The sequence below is a fragment of the Camelus dromedarius genome, chromosome X (assembly GCF_036321535.1).
Source record: "Camelus dromedarius isolate mCamDro1 chromosome X, mCamDro1.pat, whole genome shotgun sequence".
NCBI classification, from domain to species: Eukaryota; Metazoa; Chordata; class Mammalia; order Artiodactyla; family Camelidae; genus Camelus; species Camelus dromedarius.
Window position 1 is genome coordinate 1,120,550 of NC_087472.1, and position 16,574 is coordinate 1,137,123.

The 16,574-nt window shown below is 57.5% G+C and overlaps 2 protein-coding genes across 2 annotated transcripts; both read right to left on the reverse strand.

Annotated features, from left to right (window-relative positions):
• Nucleotides 1-315: 315 nt before the first annotated feature.
• Nucleotides 316-6,184, reverse strand: GDI1 (GDP dissociation inhibitor 1). Its single transcript, XM_031445482.2, has 11 exons — nt 6,028-6,184; nt 4,768-4,875; nt 4,527-4,626; nt 4,265-4,399; nt 3,604-3,802; nt 3,206-3,337; nt 2,548-2,647; nt 2,043-2,214; nt 1,597-1,741; nt 1,437-1,491; nt 316-1,346 (listed from the first exon to the last, which is right to left on the reverse strand). The coding sequence occupies exons 1-11, from the start codon at nt 6,070-6,072 to the stop codon at nt 1,194-1,196; spliced, it is 1,344 nt and encodes a 447-aa protein (XP_031301342.2). The 5' UTR covers nt 6,073-6,184; the 3' UTR covers nt 316-1,193.
• A 633-nt stretch (nt 6,185-6,817) lies between these two features.
• On the reverse strand, nt 6,818-14,290 carry ATP6AP1 (ATPase H+ transporting accessory protein 1). The gene is made up of 10 exons (XM_031445481.2): nt 14,098-14,290; nt 13,726-13,852; nt 11,388-11,462; nt 10,924-11,117; nt 10,371-10,411; nt 9,481-9,566; nt 8,841-9,079; nt 8,278-8,325; nt 7,961-8,192; nt 6,818-7,702 (listed from the first exon to the last, which is right to left on the reverse strand). The coding sequence occupies exons 1-10, from the start codon at nt 14,250-14,252 to the stop codon at nt 7,493-7,495; spliced, it is 1,407 nt and encodes a 468-aa protein (XP_031301341.1). The 5' UTR covers nt 14,253-14,290; the 3' UTR covers nt 6,818-7,492.
• Between the last annotated feature and the right edge of the window lie 2,284 nt (nt 14,291-16,574).

Consider the following 16,574-nt stretch of genomic DNA (forward strand, 5'->3'; position numbering starts at 1 on the left):
CAACCCCCACCCCACCCCAGGCCAGACCCCTCTCCCCCATTTCCCACTGATCCCCAAGGGTTGTAGTCCTGGTATCAGCACTGATTCCCTGGGTGGCCTTGGGCAGGGTGATGTGACCTGTTTCCTCTGTATAGGCCCTTTCCGTTCAGGAGCTCTGCAATTCCCTGATGAAGAATGTCACTTTTTTTTTACAGCCATCAGCAGCAAAACTAAGCTACACACAGTCCCAAACTTGGGTAGGAGAGCATGATGGCCCAGGGAGCCAAGACCTGGCCCCTTAGGCAGCTTTTGGGAAGTAAAACTAAGTATCTGGGCTCAGGTTTCAACACAGTTTTATTGGGAGGTTTTGTCTTCTGTGAAATACACTAGAGGCTGGGGAAGGGGACACATTCACTTTTGCAAGATAAGGGTTTCCCACCACGAAGGGAAAGGAACAGGGCGGGCAGGGCACACGGGGTTTGGGTCCATTTTCCCACCTCTTTCTGCTTTGCTCACGTATCTTTTCTCTCAGCAAGTACCAGCGGACACAAAGACAAGAAACAAAAATAAGATCAACCTCCAACGGGGCCACACCAAGTCCTCTCCCTTCCTAGGCTATGCCAGGGTGGCTAGGGTCAGGAGGGTCAGGCCAGGGTAGCCGCTCCACAGCCTGAGGCCGCACCACAAGGTGCGGCTGAGGGGCACAGTGCTCCCTTCTTAGACACGGTGGGCTGAAGTTAATAAATTAGAATAAATTACAGGAGTTGGATAGGGAAAGGAATGCAACTTTGTGCTGGGAGGGCCCCTTCTCTCCAACACATAAGAGTTGGTGGGGGGAGGCAGGGGGCATCTCCAAAGGCCACTACAGTGGGGGTAAGAGCGGTGGGGGCAGAAGTAAGCTTTTCCTCCATGTTCTTCCCAAACAGAGCAGAAGAATTAGAGGTGGGGGGAAGAGACACACGCAAGGAGAGGAACTCTCTTTTCCCTAGATAAGGAAGGGCCGAGAAAGAGGATACTAACCAACCCCCATCTCCCAAACCATCACTAAGGTTAAGGATTTGGTCAGTGAATCAATGAAGTGGGTGACAGGAATGTGGTGGGGGAAGCAGAGGATGCTGGAAACAGGAATGCCCAGCCACGCGCATCTCCCCAGCCCTCAAGAACAGACTCGGATTGGGGGAGAGGGCCGCAGGGGCTGGGGCGGGAGTCAGCAATCACTGGTCAGCTTCTCCAAAGACATCATTCTGTTTGCGCTTCATGTTCTCAAAGTCAAAAGCGGAGCCTGTCATGCGCTTGTAGATGTCTTTGATGTCATTGCAGGTTGTCTCAAAGTGTGTGGTGGCATCATAGGAGCAGGAACAGAACACCTGGAAACAGCCAGAATCCGGGGCCCGAGGTGAGCTGGACAGGGGCCCTGAGCACACAGCCAGGGGCCGCGGCCAGGACAGGCTGCTTACCTGGCTCTCAGAACCATCATCGATGGGCTCATACAAGTCACTGATGGCCACAAATCTGAGGGACAGATGGAGGGGATGAGGCAGGTCTCACCACCAGCCTTGCCCTCCCCGATCCCCACCCTCTGTCTCCTTGGCTCCCTTCCTCCCCCCAGCCCCTCACTTCTGGTCAATGGGCTCCAGCAGCTCCAGGGCCGGCTCGACCTCCTTTTCGGGCTCTGCGGTCTCCACGGTGGTGCTGGCGATGGCGATGTACTTGCCCTGCGCGGCCACGTTGTGTGCGTAGGAGATCATGCACACGTAGATGTCTGCCAGCCAGAAGGGCTCCGTTAACACGGGCACATAGGGGGCTCCTCGGGGCTGGGCTTAATTCAGGCCCGCCCACCCCTCCCCAGCCCCACAGAGTGGACAGCATCGAAGCTGCTGCCCTCACGGAAGGGAAGAGTCCAAGCCACCCAATTCTTAGGGCCTCCAGTTGCAGGGACTGTGCTGTGGGTCCCTGTTCTTCTCTGGAGGGATCAGGCAGAGAGCCAGCCCCAAGGCTGACAGGGAGAGGCTGAACCCCTCAAAGAGAATGCACTGGGCGAAGTCACGTGGGGCTTGGCCTACCTGACTTCCTATTGACCTGGTTCTGAGGAATGATGATTTGGCAGGAGTTGGCGTCATTGGTGTTCTTGATGGGGTGGCTGAGGATACAAATGATACGGATGACCTGGCCGGCCTTCCGCACGCGGTCTGGAATGTAGCTGGGGTCACAGATCAGCTGCTTGCAGCGGGCCACCTGTGAAAGCACCAAAGGCCTTGTCCATATCCAGCCACACCCTGAGGTGTTCATGGGGCAGGGCCCACAGAGAGGGCTGGCAGCTCTGGCAGGCGAGACCACCACCCTTCCCACAGCTACAGCTTCCTCCTGTACCTCAGGGAGCAGCCCTGATATGCACAGACGTCTGCCAGGAGGAACAGCTATCTAGTCTCCTTCTGGAGTTCTGGCTCGAGGCCCTCAGGGCTGAGTAGCAGCAGACCCCACAGAGCCAGGGTCACTGGGAAGAAAGCCTCTAAGGAGAAGACCAAGCCCCGCCCAGGCCATCGGGCCTGCACCTTGGGGAGGGCTCACCTCTCCCTCGGACTTCACGCCCACCACCTTGCCATTCTCCATGATGATGTCGTCCACAGGCTTGTTCAGCATGTATGTTCCCCCGTAGATGGCACTCAATCTGGGACAGGGAGAGTGAAGGTGAAGGCGCCCTCCCAGGGGAACTGGAGACCAGTGCTACTGCCCTGACTCCCACCAGCACAGAGGTGCTGAGAAGGCTGCCCCAGGCCAGCAGAGCTCAGAAGACCCGGTGGTTCTTCCCAGCTGTCACTGCCACAAACTCAGGACTGACTGTGAAGTGCTCCTTCCTCTCTGGAGCCTAAGCCCAGAAAACTCTGCATGGGGCTAGGACAAGGGTGGCATGAGGGTATGGCTCCTCCCGGAAATGTTCTGGGGAGCGGAGTGAAGGGCACCGGAGAACCCCCATCTCAAGGTTTCAAGGTGCTGAGCCCAGTCTGAGTGTTGCCTGACTCAAGCTGGGAGCCAAGCAAGCCTGTTTGTGGTTCTTCGACTCCAGACTTTGACGCCCTGCTGTGGTGCCATCACTTGAGGGTAGTGTGAAGTAAACCAAGACCACGATGGGAAAGTAGAAAATGCTCCAGAGATGCTCGAGGGGGCAGTTCCTGAACCTGGCCTCAGTCCCACTGGTACCGCCAACTGAAAAAAGCTACGCCCTCACCTTGCAAAGCCCTGGGGCAGCTCGCCAAGGCCGTAGAGCGGGTAGAGATAGGGGCTCTTGCCGTACCGGGCCAGAGACTCGCTGTACAACTTGATACGGTTGATGGTCTCAAGACAGGGCTGGTCCAAGTAGCTGGGGGAACAGGGTCAGAGGAGGCTCCAACAGCAGGACCCCCTAGTTCACCCCAACCAAGGCACCAGGCCAGCCTTCCCACCACCCTCAATGGCCTGGAAAAGACTCTGGGTCAAACGCAGGGAAGAGACAGAAAAGGCGACAGGTGAGCAAGCATGTGGCTGAGAAGCAGTGCACGGGGCGGGCTGAGGGAGCAGCAGGCAGGAGCGGGGCAGGCAGGGTGCAGGCTGGAGGGGGGGGGGTTTGCCAAGCCAGCTGCCCCTCACTCATCAGTGCGGTAGAGCGCCAGGGCGTGGCCAGTGAAGTCGATGACATCCTGGCCCAAGTCAAACTTCCGGTAGACATCTCGCATGCTGGTGCTCTGTGGGTCGACGCCCTCGAAGGTCTTGGGGTCATTCTCATCAAAGTTTGCCACAAACACCAGAAACTTGCGGAAGCGCCGCTTCTCAAACATGCCCATCAGATCTGCGCAGGTGACATGAAAAGAACCTTTGCACCACAGAACATGAACCTCTCCTCCCCGCCAGGCGGGCTGAGAAAGCAGGCACCCTAGCTCCCTCTCTGAGCACCATGTGACCTGAGGTTAACTCCTCTGTGCTGCTCGGCCTCAGCTTCCCCATCTGCACCATAAGCCGGTGGGGCTGGACAGGCTCTGAGGCCCTCCTGGCTCCGACACTTGGGGATGCTTCACTGACCAGGCGGAGCCCCGTCTGTCAGAGGCTGATGTCTTCCAAGGCCGCCATATCCCCTCTGCGTGTGCGCTTCCCTCCTGACAACCAGTGTGAGGCACGGCCCAGGGCAGAAGAGGGAACACAGAGTAACGGGCTTCTGGGACTACCAGGGGGATGTGATATTGGGCAAGGAGCCCCCTGCTCTGAACGGCTGCCCCCTCTCCATGATTCTCTGCCTCAGGGGACCCACACTCACTGGAAGCCAAGGCTTCAGTCTCGGTGGACGGCACCTTGTAGATCTTGCCCCCTTTGTAGACAAAGCTGCCCTCCACCACCTTGAAGTCCAGGTAGCGCGTCACCTCCGTGTACAGCAGCATCTTCACCAGCTGCCCTGCGGGAGGTGCAGCGGAAGCGACATCAGCATGGCTCCCTTCAGGAGCTCTAGCTGGTCTGGAGTGTGACCCCCCCCCCGTGGTCGTCCCAGTCACCCCCTACAATAGCTCCTTTGTCTCCCTCACCATTGGCCATGAGGAATTTGGGGATCAGGTCAACGTTCCAGTCTCTGCCCCGGCCCATCGCCTCAGGGGGCCCCTCCAGCAACTGGAAACGCTTATACAGCTACAAGCAGGAGAGAGAAAAAGAGACACCTCAAAGACCACCCCCTCCCTCTCCCATCCCTCTGCCCACAGAAGCTGGGGAGCAGCTTGGCACCCTAGGCCAGAGGTGCAGGAGTGATGCGCCCAGGCCCCAACAGCCTACCTCCTCCAAGGGTGTGATGGACGAGCTCTCGCCCCCGTAGTAGGGGTTCCGGTCCATGTGCAGCACCTTCTTCCCATTCACAGACATGATACCCGACAGGATACATTCCTAGGGGAGGGGTGACATTCGCTGCACTCCCACCCACCCATGTTCCCTCCAGCAGCCCTGATGTGCTCCCCACCCCCAAACCCAAGAGGAGAGCAAAGCTAAAAGGACTCTACCCTGACGGACAGCTCCTTCTACCCCTGGCTGGTCACCTTGTCTAAAATTGGGGGAGATGCTTCATTTTACCATGGTTTCCTTTTATAACCTTGTTAGGCAAAACAGTGAACAAGGAGGAGAGTACCCAGCAGACCCACACCGGGCCTTCCAGCAACCAAGACACCAAGAAAAGCACCTGTCTACGGAGAGCCCCACAAAAAGACAAATAAGACACAACGAGCCGCAGATAAGACCTATTTGGACAAGGAAGGGGACCCAAAACGGAAGTGAAGAAAGGCTCAGCAGGCCTCAAAATCACAGGCCCTACCCTAGGCTGTTCTTTCCTCAAAGGGCAGGAGCCCCTGACCCTGAGCCTTTCCAGCCTCGGGAGGGACTAAGGAGGATGCACCCCTCAGGGCGGCGGTCCATAGGGATTTGGGGGAGGGTAAACACCCTCACTAGTCACTGTCATCAGCCCAAGGACAAAGGCTGCAAATACTACTCAGCCTGAGGTCTCCATGGGAAACTGGGGTGGGGGAACGGGAATGTGGTGACTGCCCCCACTGCTGTTCCTTCTGGAACATTCCCTGGGCCCCCTGAGAACCGGGAGGAAGGATGAGGGCCCACCTTGGCGAGGCCCCCTGACCCGAGGTACTACAACATCCCCAACAGAATTAGCCCAAGAGGGAAGGTGATGCTGGGCGGGCGATGGGTGGGGGCCTGGTGGGCGGGGTCAGGGAGCATCCAGAGACCTCGGACCAAGTCGGGGTCCGTTTTCCAGCTCTGCAAGCTGGGAGAGGGAGGACGGGAGGGGCCGGGGATCGGGGCCCAGGGAATCGGGGAGGAGGAGGCCAGGAAGGGGGCCACTCTGCAGACAGACCAAGGCGGTGAGTAGAGGATACGTCGAGGGGGAATGGGCACGGGGCTGTCTTTTCGGGAACCCGAAAGCCGGGGGTGGCAGCGCCGCGAAGTCAACGACGGGAGGATGGGGCCAGGGGCTGCAGCATCGCTGGGAGGAGAAGGCGATGAGGGGCCCCGAGCGCCGGAGGCTGCACTTACGGTGAGGCCGGTCCCCAGCACGATCACATCATATTCCTCATCCATGATCAGGCCTCGGTGCCAGCGCCCGTCGGCTCCTCCTCCTTCACCACAGCCTCCTCCGCCGCCGCCGCCGCCGCCGCCGCCGCCGCCACCGCCGCCGCACTGAACCAAAGATGGCGGCGCACCGGCCGCCGCCCGACCCCTCCGCCGCGTCAAAGAGTCCCGGCCCCTCCCCACCCCCGCCGTGCCCGACCGGGGCCACCGCCTCCCCAGCTGGCCTCCCGGGAGGGTTACTGGGACGCGGGTCCCTGCACCAGCACAGCTCCGAGGGTGGCGCCGCTCGCCAGGGGCCCAGAGGGGAGCGCGGCGGTGCGGGGCGGGGCGGGCGGGGCGGGCCGACAGCCGGTGCTGCGGCCCGCGAGAGATCCCTGCGCGGGAGCCGCGCGCGCCCCGCCCCTCGGGAGGCTCAGCGCGGCCCCGCGGCCTGGGTGCGCGCCGCTGCGGCATCCCGAGGCTGCCCCTCTAGGGATATGGGGACGACCATTGTCGCGGCCGTCTCCCCCTCACGTGCTAACCACCTCTGCCCTTCCTCCACCCCTGCCCACCGAGCGCTGCATCCCCTCCCGTTAGAGGCCCAGCTTGCTAAAGACCCTCCCGGTCGTGGGGAAAGGCAGCCAGCAGGACGGACCTTCCCGCCTCCCGCTTGGCCTGGCTAGGGTACAGCTACATCCGGGCGTCTCCTTCCGCTGCCCTCAGCCCTCAGCCCAGCGCATCCTTGCGCCCAGCGCAAAAATAAGTGACAAGAGGCTCAAGCATGGCGACCGGTCTTTATTTTATTAGGAAGGAAACCAGGAGCACCCCAGGCTCCTGCCAGGCAATCCTGGCAAGAATATGCCATAAACCCAGTGATCACACCCAGCCCAACCTGAATGGAGGTCCTTTCCTTCTCAGGCCAAAGAAATAAGCCCCACTGTACTGCTTATTGTTAGCACATCACCAAAAGACAATAATGCCAGCCAAGCAAAACAGACAGTTAAATAGTACTTCCACACACCCCCTCCCCGAACTTAGGGAACCTCCAGCTCCTGGCTACTGCAAGGAGCCCCATAAAGCCTGAGGAGGGAGCACTGGTTACACAAAAGCACTATAAACAGCAAGGGTGAAGGTGGAGAAAAGAGAATAAATAAGGAAAAAGGGGAAGGAGGAGGGGGCTTAGAACTCACACGATTTTCCCTCACAATGACCAAGCCTAGGGGATTTGTTTACTATCTGTTCAGAATATATACACCTTGTTGGTAGAGATGGGGAGGGGGCAGCCCAGGGGAGACCCTCAGCGGGCTGAACAGGCAGCCAGACAGGCCAAGGGGAACTGGGGACTCATGCTATGGTAGGAACAGGGGAAGCCCTTCTGTCCAGCACACTTTAAGGTGGGAAAGTGACAACCCAGACATCACGATGCCCTCAACCCCTCACAGGCGCAGGGTCACACAATCTGGGTCAGAGAGATAGTGGGGCCCTTGTGGTCGTCAAAACGGTCCATGGTCTTGAGGCTGAGAATCATGTGCAGGCCGTAGGTGAAGATGAAGAGCATGAAGAGGGAGGTGAGCAGCCCCATCCAGATGCCCGGGGAGAAGAAGCCGGCACAGTCGCTGGCGTAGGAGAACTGTTCCCCCGTCACGTTGAAGGCCTGGATCTGGGGGACAGAAAGGACCGAGTGCCCCCACAAAAGGAGGCCCAGTGAGGGCTGGGGTTCCCAAGCTAGTGGGCAACCCAAATCTCACGGGATGGGCACTTCATGTGGACAGGACTCACAACTACATTCCTGAGCCCAAGGCCAAACCCAAAGGACACAGCCTCTTCAGGCCTCTGTTCCCTCCCCACTCTATCAGCCCTGCTATCTCCAGTCCAGGCTCCCTGCCCACCTCAAGGCTCCATCCCTCCCCATGCCGACCTGGAAGTCCTGAAAAGTGATCTGCCAGGGGGAGGGCTGTGTGCCAGGCACCAGGAGATCGCCATCCTTGTTGGCGCCGCTGACGTGCTCACAGCGGAAGGAGTAGATGCTGGGCCCCGTCACCTGGGAGGCGTTGAAGGCGGTGATGGAGCCGTTGCTGTGGATTTCGAGGCGCTCCATAGTAAACCAGTGCCGGGCGGACACTGGGTAGAAGCGGTTGGTGAGAATGAACCTGGGGAGGCCAAGCAGGGGTCAGGCAGCGGGAGAGGCCGGAGCCAGACCAGCCCACCCACACCTCAACTGCCTTTCGGACTCACTTGAATGTCACCGTGGTACCAAAGAGTTGTTCATAGGTCAGTGCAAGCCTGCAGGGTCAGAGTAAAAGGTGAGTTTTCAGGCTCTGGGATGGCCGCAAGCATCTCAGAGCAGCATCCTCAAGTCTACTTCTCCATAAGCTGTGCCAGGGCCTCACAGCCACCTGAAGAGGCAGCGCCCCCACTTGACAGATGGGAAAACCGAGGCCCCATCACATTCTAGGTCAGGAAGCAGCCAACACACAGGTTCCCCACCTCCAGCTGAGGGCTCCTTCCTCTGGTTCCCCTGAGCCCACGGCCCCTCCTTTCAGCTCCCCTTTGGGGTTGCTGAGGTGCCCAGGCTGGGCTTTGAGGCTTCTCGAGGGGGAGGCCTCAGGTTCCCAGATTGGGAAGTGTTCACAAACAACGTCCCAGCCAAGAACTAGAAGGTATGAAGAGGTAGAACTCTAAGCAACTCCCACTCTAAGAGCCCTCCCATCGGCCCCACCCTGCAATACCACCTGCATCCCCATGGTGAACACCACCCCCAACATACACACACAGAGTGGCATGTACTTCGCCCTTACCTGGCAACAGAGTCATTCCAGAAGGAGCCAGTCAGGTTGAGATCCTGGACCCCAAAGGTGAGCGAGGTCAGATCCTCGTAGTGTTCCTTGTATGTCACCGAGAAGTTTTGGGCCCAGAAGAGGATCCGGGGGGCAGTGTCATTGTAACTCACAGGGGGATGGATCACAGCCGACACCGACTGTCTTTGTAGCAGCTGGCGACCTAGCCCCCCAGCCACCATGGCTACATCACGGGCCACCTGCAGAAACAGCCCACAAGCCTCTCAACAGCCCTGGGAGCAGAGCTTGAACCAAGTGGCCTGCCCCTGCCGCCCCCACTGGGCACTCCTTCGAGCAGCTAAAGTCCCACTGGTCATCCTCAAAGGCCCTTCCTTCAGGAAGCTTTTCCCTGTTGGCCCCTAAGCCTTTGCGATGTTCCTAGTCTCTCCAACTTGGGGACCCTTGGACTTACTGTCCAAATATGCCAGCCGGTAAGGCTGCCAGGGCTAGGTGGGAAGCTGCCACGTGGAAGGAGGAAGCAGGACTCTGCGGTTCAGCCGTGTCCCCTGACACCTGCCCAGAGAAGCTGCCACCCTCTCCAGGCTGACTCATCCCCTGGCCTCTGAGCACTCCCACTGGGGCCCCGAGGAAGCACACATACCCTGGAAGGGCGGACCGCCGTGAGGGCCGCTGTGTATGGGACGTCTTCTGACTTGAGCATGCTCAGCACCTGCCCGATGACCTCATCTGAGGGGTAACGGGGAGGGCGGAGAAGCAGGTCACAGGCGGCCACTTTGGGCCATGCTCCCCCACCCGTTAGAAAGTGTCTGCAGAGCAGAAGCCAGCAGAAGCCAGGCCAAGCCCTCTCCCACGCCCCATCGGTGCCCTCTCCATGGTGCTTGGTGGGATCACCTCGTCAAGGCAGGGAGCACCAGAAGTCCCCATCCCCAATGTGCAACTGGCATGTCGTCTGTGGTGGGCCATGGAGACCCCTGCAGGGCCAGCTCCCTCCACCTTCATTGATGTTTTCACTTCCCACTCAGGGTCTTGAACAGCAGCTGCTTCTCATCATCCCACCCACCCCAGCTCCCCCACAACACCTGCGGCCTCAGCCACTGAGGCCACTGACTCCCTAATGCTGAGCCCCAACCTAGCAGAGGGAGAAAAGACCCACAAGTACAGAAAACTCCAGATCCGCCTGCAGGAAGTCTCCAGTGACCTTTTCATGAGGAGTGGCGGTCCTCTATAGCAGAGACTAGTCCTCAGAGCTGTTTTTTGAAACGTTTCTGGTCTCTATGATTCACACTGCCTGAGTAGAAACTGGCTTCGCAGGCTCCACACAGAAGGCCCCAGACAGCCCAATACCTCCGCCAGGCAGGGCCCAACTGGAGCAGGCGAGGCCTGGAGACCAGCATTTCCCTGCTTGGCTGCCAGTCACTCCAAGAAGCAGGCGGGCCGCCCTGGGAGTGGGGGGCTGAGGAGTGCGGCCAGCTCTCTGCGGCCAAGGGCTAGGTGAGGTCAGAAACGTGCACCCTCCCTGCCCCCACTCACCATTGCCCATGAGGACTTCCTTCGGTGCCATCAGACCAGAGCTATGGAAGAGACGGCAGGTCAGAGCCCCAAATCCACACAGCTCCCTACCAGCCTAGGCTGCCTCCCATCCATCCCTTCGCGTGTCTTCAGCTCCAGGCCGCCATCCTTCCCCAAAAGCCCTGTCACCCAGCTAGCTCTTCCCTCCAGACCTCTACTCACCTCATGGCCCTGCCTGGAACCCCTGGCCCCTCTACCCTGGCTTCCCTGTCCCGCTCAAGGCCCTGCCACCTGCTCCACGAGCAGCCCCTCGCTGGGCGACCTGGCTTCCCATCAGCAAGGCCCACATCTGCCTCATCTCTGGAGGCCCGATAGGCTGAGCTCAGTGCTGGGCACTGACTCCTGAGTCACAGCCCTGCTGGAGGCCCTTTCCGCCTTTTCCAGCCATACAGGGTACCTTCCGGGAGGGCTTCAGGTTGCTAAACAGGAGGGCTGTTCTCCTTGGCTGAGTTGTGCTACCAAAGCCCAGAGCCTCACCCTTCTCTGGGCCCTGGGGCCAGAGGCTGGTCTGTACCTCGCTGTGTAGGGCAGATGGATGAGCAGCAAGGCTGGAAGGCTGGCATTGAGCTTCAGCTCCCGAAGGGTGGCCAGGTCCACGTGCAGGGGACTGGCCCCGAGCTTCTCCTGCAGGTAAGCAGTCAGAGTGCTGACCGCATACCAGTCAACGGCGGGAAGCACCAGAGACGAGGGGGCCAGGTCCAAGGCATTCTGGGAACAGGGAGAGGCAGGAGGATGAGTGAGCAAGGGACCAGCAGACCTGGGCCAGCCCCCCAGAACTCTCTGGCCAGCCACAGCCAGGCCCACACAAGGGTCTCATCCCAGGTCAGTAGGGAAACACTCCACATCCCTGGCCCCGACACTAAGGCCTTTCTACCCCCTAAAGCCAGCATCTCGGATTCCTCAGAGGACAGTTCTTACTGTGCTGGGGGAGCGGCACAGGGCGGCCTGCAGGGCTCACAGCTGGGAGAGGACTCTCACCTCCAGGTTAGAAAAGGCGCTGTCCTGCTTGTTTCCAAATACACCACCATAGGCCGTGAAGTCCTCGATGCTCAGCTAGTAGGGAAGCAGGGAAGACAGCCTCAGAAGGCTGGGCTGGGGCCAGACGCCTTCCCTGTGCATTTTCAGGGCCAGCAAAACCTCATTTAGAGTCATGTTTAGTCTGGGTGAGAGTGAGCGACGGTGCATGGCGGGGGAGATGGGGAGAAAGGCTCCTTCTTTCCTCTAGCATCCCCTCGGCGGGCTGAGCGAACAAGGAAGGCAGTCACGGGGTTGGGAGGAAGTCTGTGCGCAGCTGACTTGCGGTCACCTCAGGAGTAAGAGTCAGCCGCCTGCCTACACACAAGAGGAAGTGAGGAGGGAAGAGGGAAGCTGCAGGGAGGGGGCTTGGGGGCAGCCAGGAGCATTTACCACAGGCCCCCCAATGGAAGCTGGAGAAAAGGAGAACCTGCAGCTAGAGCCATCAGTGTCCAGCCTGGGTGGGACCCTTTGCAAAGGAGGGTGAGAAGTCCCCTCCCCGCCTGGTTTTGGTGGCAGGGGAGAGAGAGATGAAGATCTCGGGACATGCTGGAAAAAGCACTGAAGTCTTCTGAGCTCTCTGGACCACAGTCACACCGACGCCATCCCTTTTCCTCTGTGACCTAGATATGCCCTTCTAGGTGGACTTCTGCCCCTTGACTCCCAGTTTCCTCCAACCTTCCCCGGTTAGGCCTAGAGGGGACCGTAATCAGCTGCCCTAACCTCATCATGTTTAGTATACACACTTGCCTGGCCTCCTCTCCCTTCTGGCCAGGAATCCTGACCCTGTCTGGCCGCCTGGGCCCTCACTCTGACAGCCTAGGAACCACCACTGTGTCCTCGAGGCATTCCCTGCTCAAAATCACCCCAGGCTGCCTGTCACATTTAGAACTGCCTCCCCCCTCATTTCCTGGCTCCCTGGCTGGCTGTCTCCTAATCCTTTCTACCACTCACTACACTCCAGCCGCACTGGCTCTTCCGTGGGCTCACCAGAGGCACTCCTTGCCCAGGGCTTTTGTACCTGCTGTTACCTCTGCCAGGAAGGCCCTTCCCCCAGCAGCCACTGGGCTCCATCCCTCCCACCACTTCGGCCTCTGCTCAGATAGCACCTTTATCTTCGACAGCATCGACAGCATCGCCACTCTGGCCCCTTAGCCTGCTTCCTTCCTCTCTGAGGACTACAGCGCTGACTACATCACATACCAGCTGAGCGTTTACCTGTCACTCTCACAAGAACATCAGCTTCTTCAGGGGAGGGCTTAGATCATTCTGCTCACTGCTATGTCCCCAAAAGTCAAGGCCTGCTACACAGCAGGTAGTCCACATGACGAATGAATGAATGAATGCCAAAAGACAGGTTGATGTTTTACACAGATTATAAGAGCTGCTCCTCAGAGCCCCAAGGGAGGTGGCGTCTTCATCTTACAGATGCAGAAACTGGCTTTTGCAGGTTACTTCATGTGTCTCAAAGTCAGTCAGTAGAACTAGAACTGAGTTCCAGTCTGATTACATTATTTACCACCTCCCGGAAGGACTACAGACCCACAGAGCGATGGAGCAAGACCACAAGGGCTGTGAGCCATACAGGCCACCAATGAGGAACAGACAAGCAGAGGCTTGATAACCTCCCAAACACCCGTCCTACACTCCGCTGGAATCTTCCTGTGGTCTATATGTCTGCTTTGGGGACAGAAAGACCTGGGTGGGAGGGAAAACAGTGTGCTGGGTGTGAGCAGGTGTCCAACAAACTTAGACGAGAACCCAGTGTGGTGCGCATAAACCATGGAACTTCAGCCAATCCTTGTACCTCTACAAGTTTTAGCTTCTTTGGCAGTAAAACCAAAATAATGACATCAACTTAACATAGTGCAAATGAAGGACTCAGTAAGTGATCATTTTTCAACTGTCTCTCTTTATGATTGTTACAGTTAGAATCACAACTGTGCCACCCATTAGCTGTGTGACCTTGGGCAAGTCACTGACCATCCTTGGGCATCTGTCTTCTCATCTGTAAACAGGATCAATAGTCTCTACCATGCAGAGTAGCTCAGATGAGGGTTTGGTACTCAGTAGGCATCTGGCCTCTGACCCTTTACTTCCCCTATCAAGTGGGTGCCATTTCCCAGCCCTCAGCATTCTCACTGAACCTTCTACAGGCCTTCTCAAGACAGGAGCCACACCTCCCTACAGTTGGGACAAGGTCACTGAAGCTTCCCTTGGGGAATGGGCCTCAGTGTCCTGGGGAGGAGGGGGCCTGCCTGCCTCCTGATAACGGAGGGAGAAAGGGCTGGGACAGGCGCACCTTGTCCTGCAGGAACAGCAGCACATTGCGGGGGCCCAGCTCCAGGGCGGAGTCTAAGTAGGTAGAGAGCTGCATGTCGCTGGTGATATGGCCCTCGTGGGTGTCGGCCGCAGGAGCCCACAAGTCTCTGGCAAGGAACAGAAGAAGTGCTGTCAAGTGGGGGTGTATGGGTTGAAATCCGAAGCCCACGGGGTCCCGGCTTGATGCATAGGACCTAGACCTCTGACCCAGCCGATTCACTACGAGCCGCCGAGAAAGGCTCAGTCCCCCTCTGGGCCTCGCCGCCTCTCGCCAAGGACAGCCCCGGAGTTGGGCGAGGGCACCCAGCCGCCGCGGCGCGCACCGCAGCCCGCCCGGGCCCGCCCCGCTCACCGGTCACTCGACCACAGCACCAGCGGCACCTGCTGCTCTGACGCCGCCGCCACCGTCACCAGCACCAGCACCAGCGGCAGCCACCGCATCTGCCAGAGCGCCAGGGCCCGTCGCGTCGCCGCCAGCACTCGAGCCACCACAGTCGCCGCCATCATAACGTCTCGGCCTCCACTGCCTCAACCCACCACTGCCGCCGCAGATCAGGTGACCGTCGCCCCCGCCCGAGCTCCGCCTCGAGCCGCCATTGGCCCAGGAGCAAGCCGGCTCTCCAGACCCCCAGATGATTGGGCGACCTAAATGCCACTCACAGCTGCTCCTTTTCACTGGTTGGCTGTACGTGTCTCCAGGCGCGCACGCTCCAAGTAGGAAAGGGGGTGGGGCCGAGCTCCGCCGGTTCCCACCGCCCGCCGACGCCTCGGGCTTCGACCCCGCAGAAGGAGTGGGGCGGGGCCAGGGTGGTCTCTGCTCCACTAGTCCCTACAGGCGCGGCTTTGCCTCTCCGTTTTAATCTTCTCAGCACTTAAAATAGCAAGAGTGGTTTGGTTTTTTTTCCTGCAGATGAACCCTACCTGACACAGGTGAGGAGAGAAGAGGAGGAACACCAGCACTTAGAGTGAGCAAGGAGGAGGAGCATCAGAGAGGAGGGGAAAATCCAGGGAAACCTAGTTTCAAGGACACCATGATTAACAATGTCATTGTCAACTGCTAGGAAGCAGGTTAAGATGAGGATGGAGAACTTTCTTGGACTTAGCAACAACAATTTGGCAAGAGCGATGACAGTGTGGGGAAGTGGAGACACGGTGTAGATTGTCCTTTCTCGAAGTTTGCCTTTAAGAGAGGAAAATGACAGCTAGAGTCAGAAGATGGGAGACACCACCTCAAACGAATTAGGAGACTTTCACCTTTTTCTGTGCCATTTTTGATTTCTCAGATTGGTGACCATTAGAAGCAAGCAAAAAACCCAATAACTATAACCAAATATTGAATTCTTGTTAAGGATATGTACACGGTTTTATTTAGGAGGAAGTGATCTGAGTTTGGAACTTAGTTTGAAATGCACCAAAAATAAAATGGAGAGAGGGGGTGGCTATAGCTCAGTGGTAGAGTGCATGCTTAGCATGCATGAAGTCCTGTATTCAATCCCCAGTCCCTCCATTAAAAAAAGGAGAGAAGTTTAAGTACAGAGATAGGTGTATGATAAAGCAACGATAGAAAAATGTTAATGGCAGAATCTAGGGGGTGAGTATATGGGTGTTTACCATAAGCTTTTTTTTGACCTTGCTACATGTAGTGGGTTGAACAGTATCCCCCTGAAATTCATGTCTATCCAGAACTTGTAAATGTCACCTTATTTTGAAATAGGATTTTTGCAGATGCAGATAAAGTCATGCTGGATTAGGGTGGGCCCTAAATCCAATAACTAGTGTCCTTATAAGAAGAGGGAGATTTAGACACAGACACACAGGGAAGAAGGCCAGTTGATGACAGGCAGTTTTGCAGCTGCTAACCAAAGAACTCCTGGAGCCACCAGAAGCTGGAATAGGCAAAGAAAGATTCCTCCCTAGCACTTTCAGAGGGAGCACAGCCTTCTTGACACCTTGATTTTGGACTTCTAGCCTCCAGAACTGAGAGAATAAATTTCTGTTGGTTTAAGACTGCCAGTTTGTGCTGGTCTGTTACAGCAGTCCTGGGAAGCTAACACTACATGCTTGATATTTTTCATGACAAAAATACAGGGAGATGAACGTTTGATACTGCCCATTGTTGGCAGCAAGGATGTTAGGAAACATAGTCTCACCTACACAGTGGTGAGAATATCAATTGGTAGAACGTTTTTGGAGGATAAGTTGGCAGCATCCAACAAGCTAAAATGTGTGTGACGTTTAACCAAGCAATTTCCCTCTTAGGGATCCATTCAGCAGAAATACAGGATGCACCTACAAAGCGATCCATTGCATCACCATTTGTTGCTGCAAAAATTGGGGCAATCATAACTGGACACTGGGACACTGCCCAGCCACTGCTACTACCACCCCCGCCCCTCAAACACCATCTCATTGGCAGAATTCAGTCTGTGTGCAGAACTCTCACTGCCTTGCAGGAAAAAAGCACAGCAGAAGGAGGGACTAGGTGCTGGGAGCCACTGCACCTTGCACATAGTGACTCCCACCCAGCTCCATGTGGCTGATAGGCCACTGATCACCTCCACTTGTCAGAGAAACTGCTTCTGAGATTGTAGTCCTGGTTGTCACCAGTGTGACTCGCACTAGGATGGCTAGGATGGTGGCAGTTGAGCTAAAGAAAAGAGGCGGGCTGGACATGGTCAGGGGAGACAGCAGCTGAAGGTGGCTCTTGGAGTTGGGGACTGGGAGATGAGATCAGTTGGGGATAGTTAAGTTTAGGGTATTTGTAGGGTCCCCAAGTGGCAGTGGCCAGGCCAGGTGAGGGGAACTAATGCTGGTGCTGGCTGTATCCCC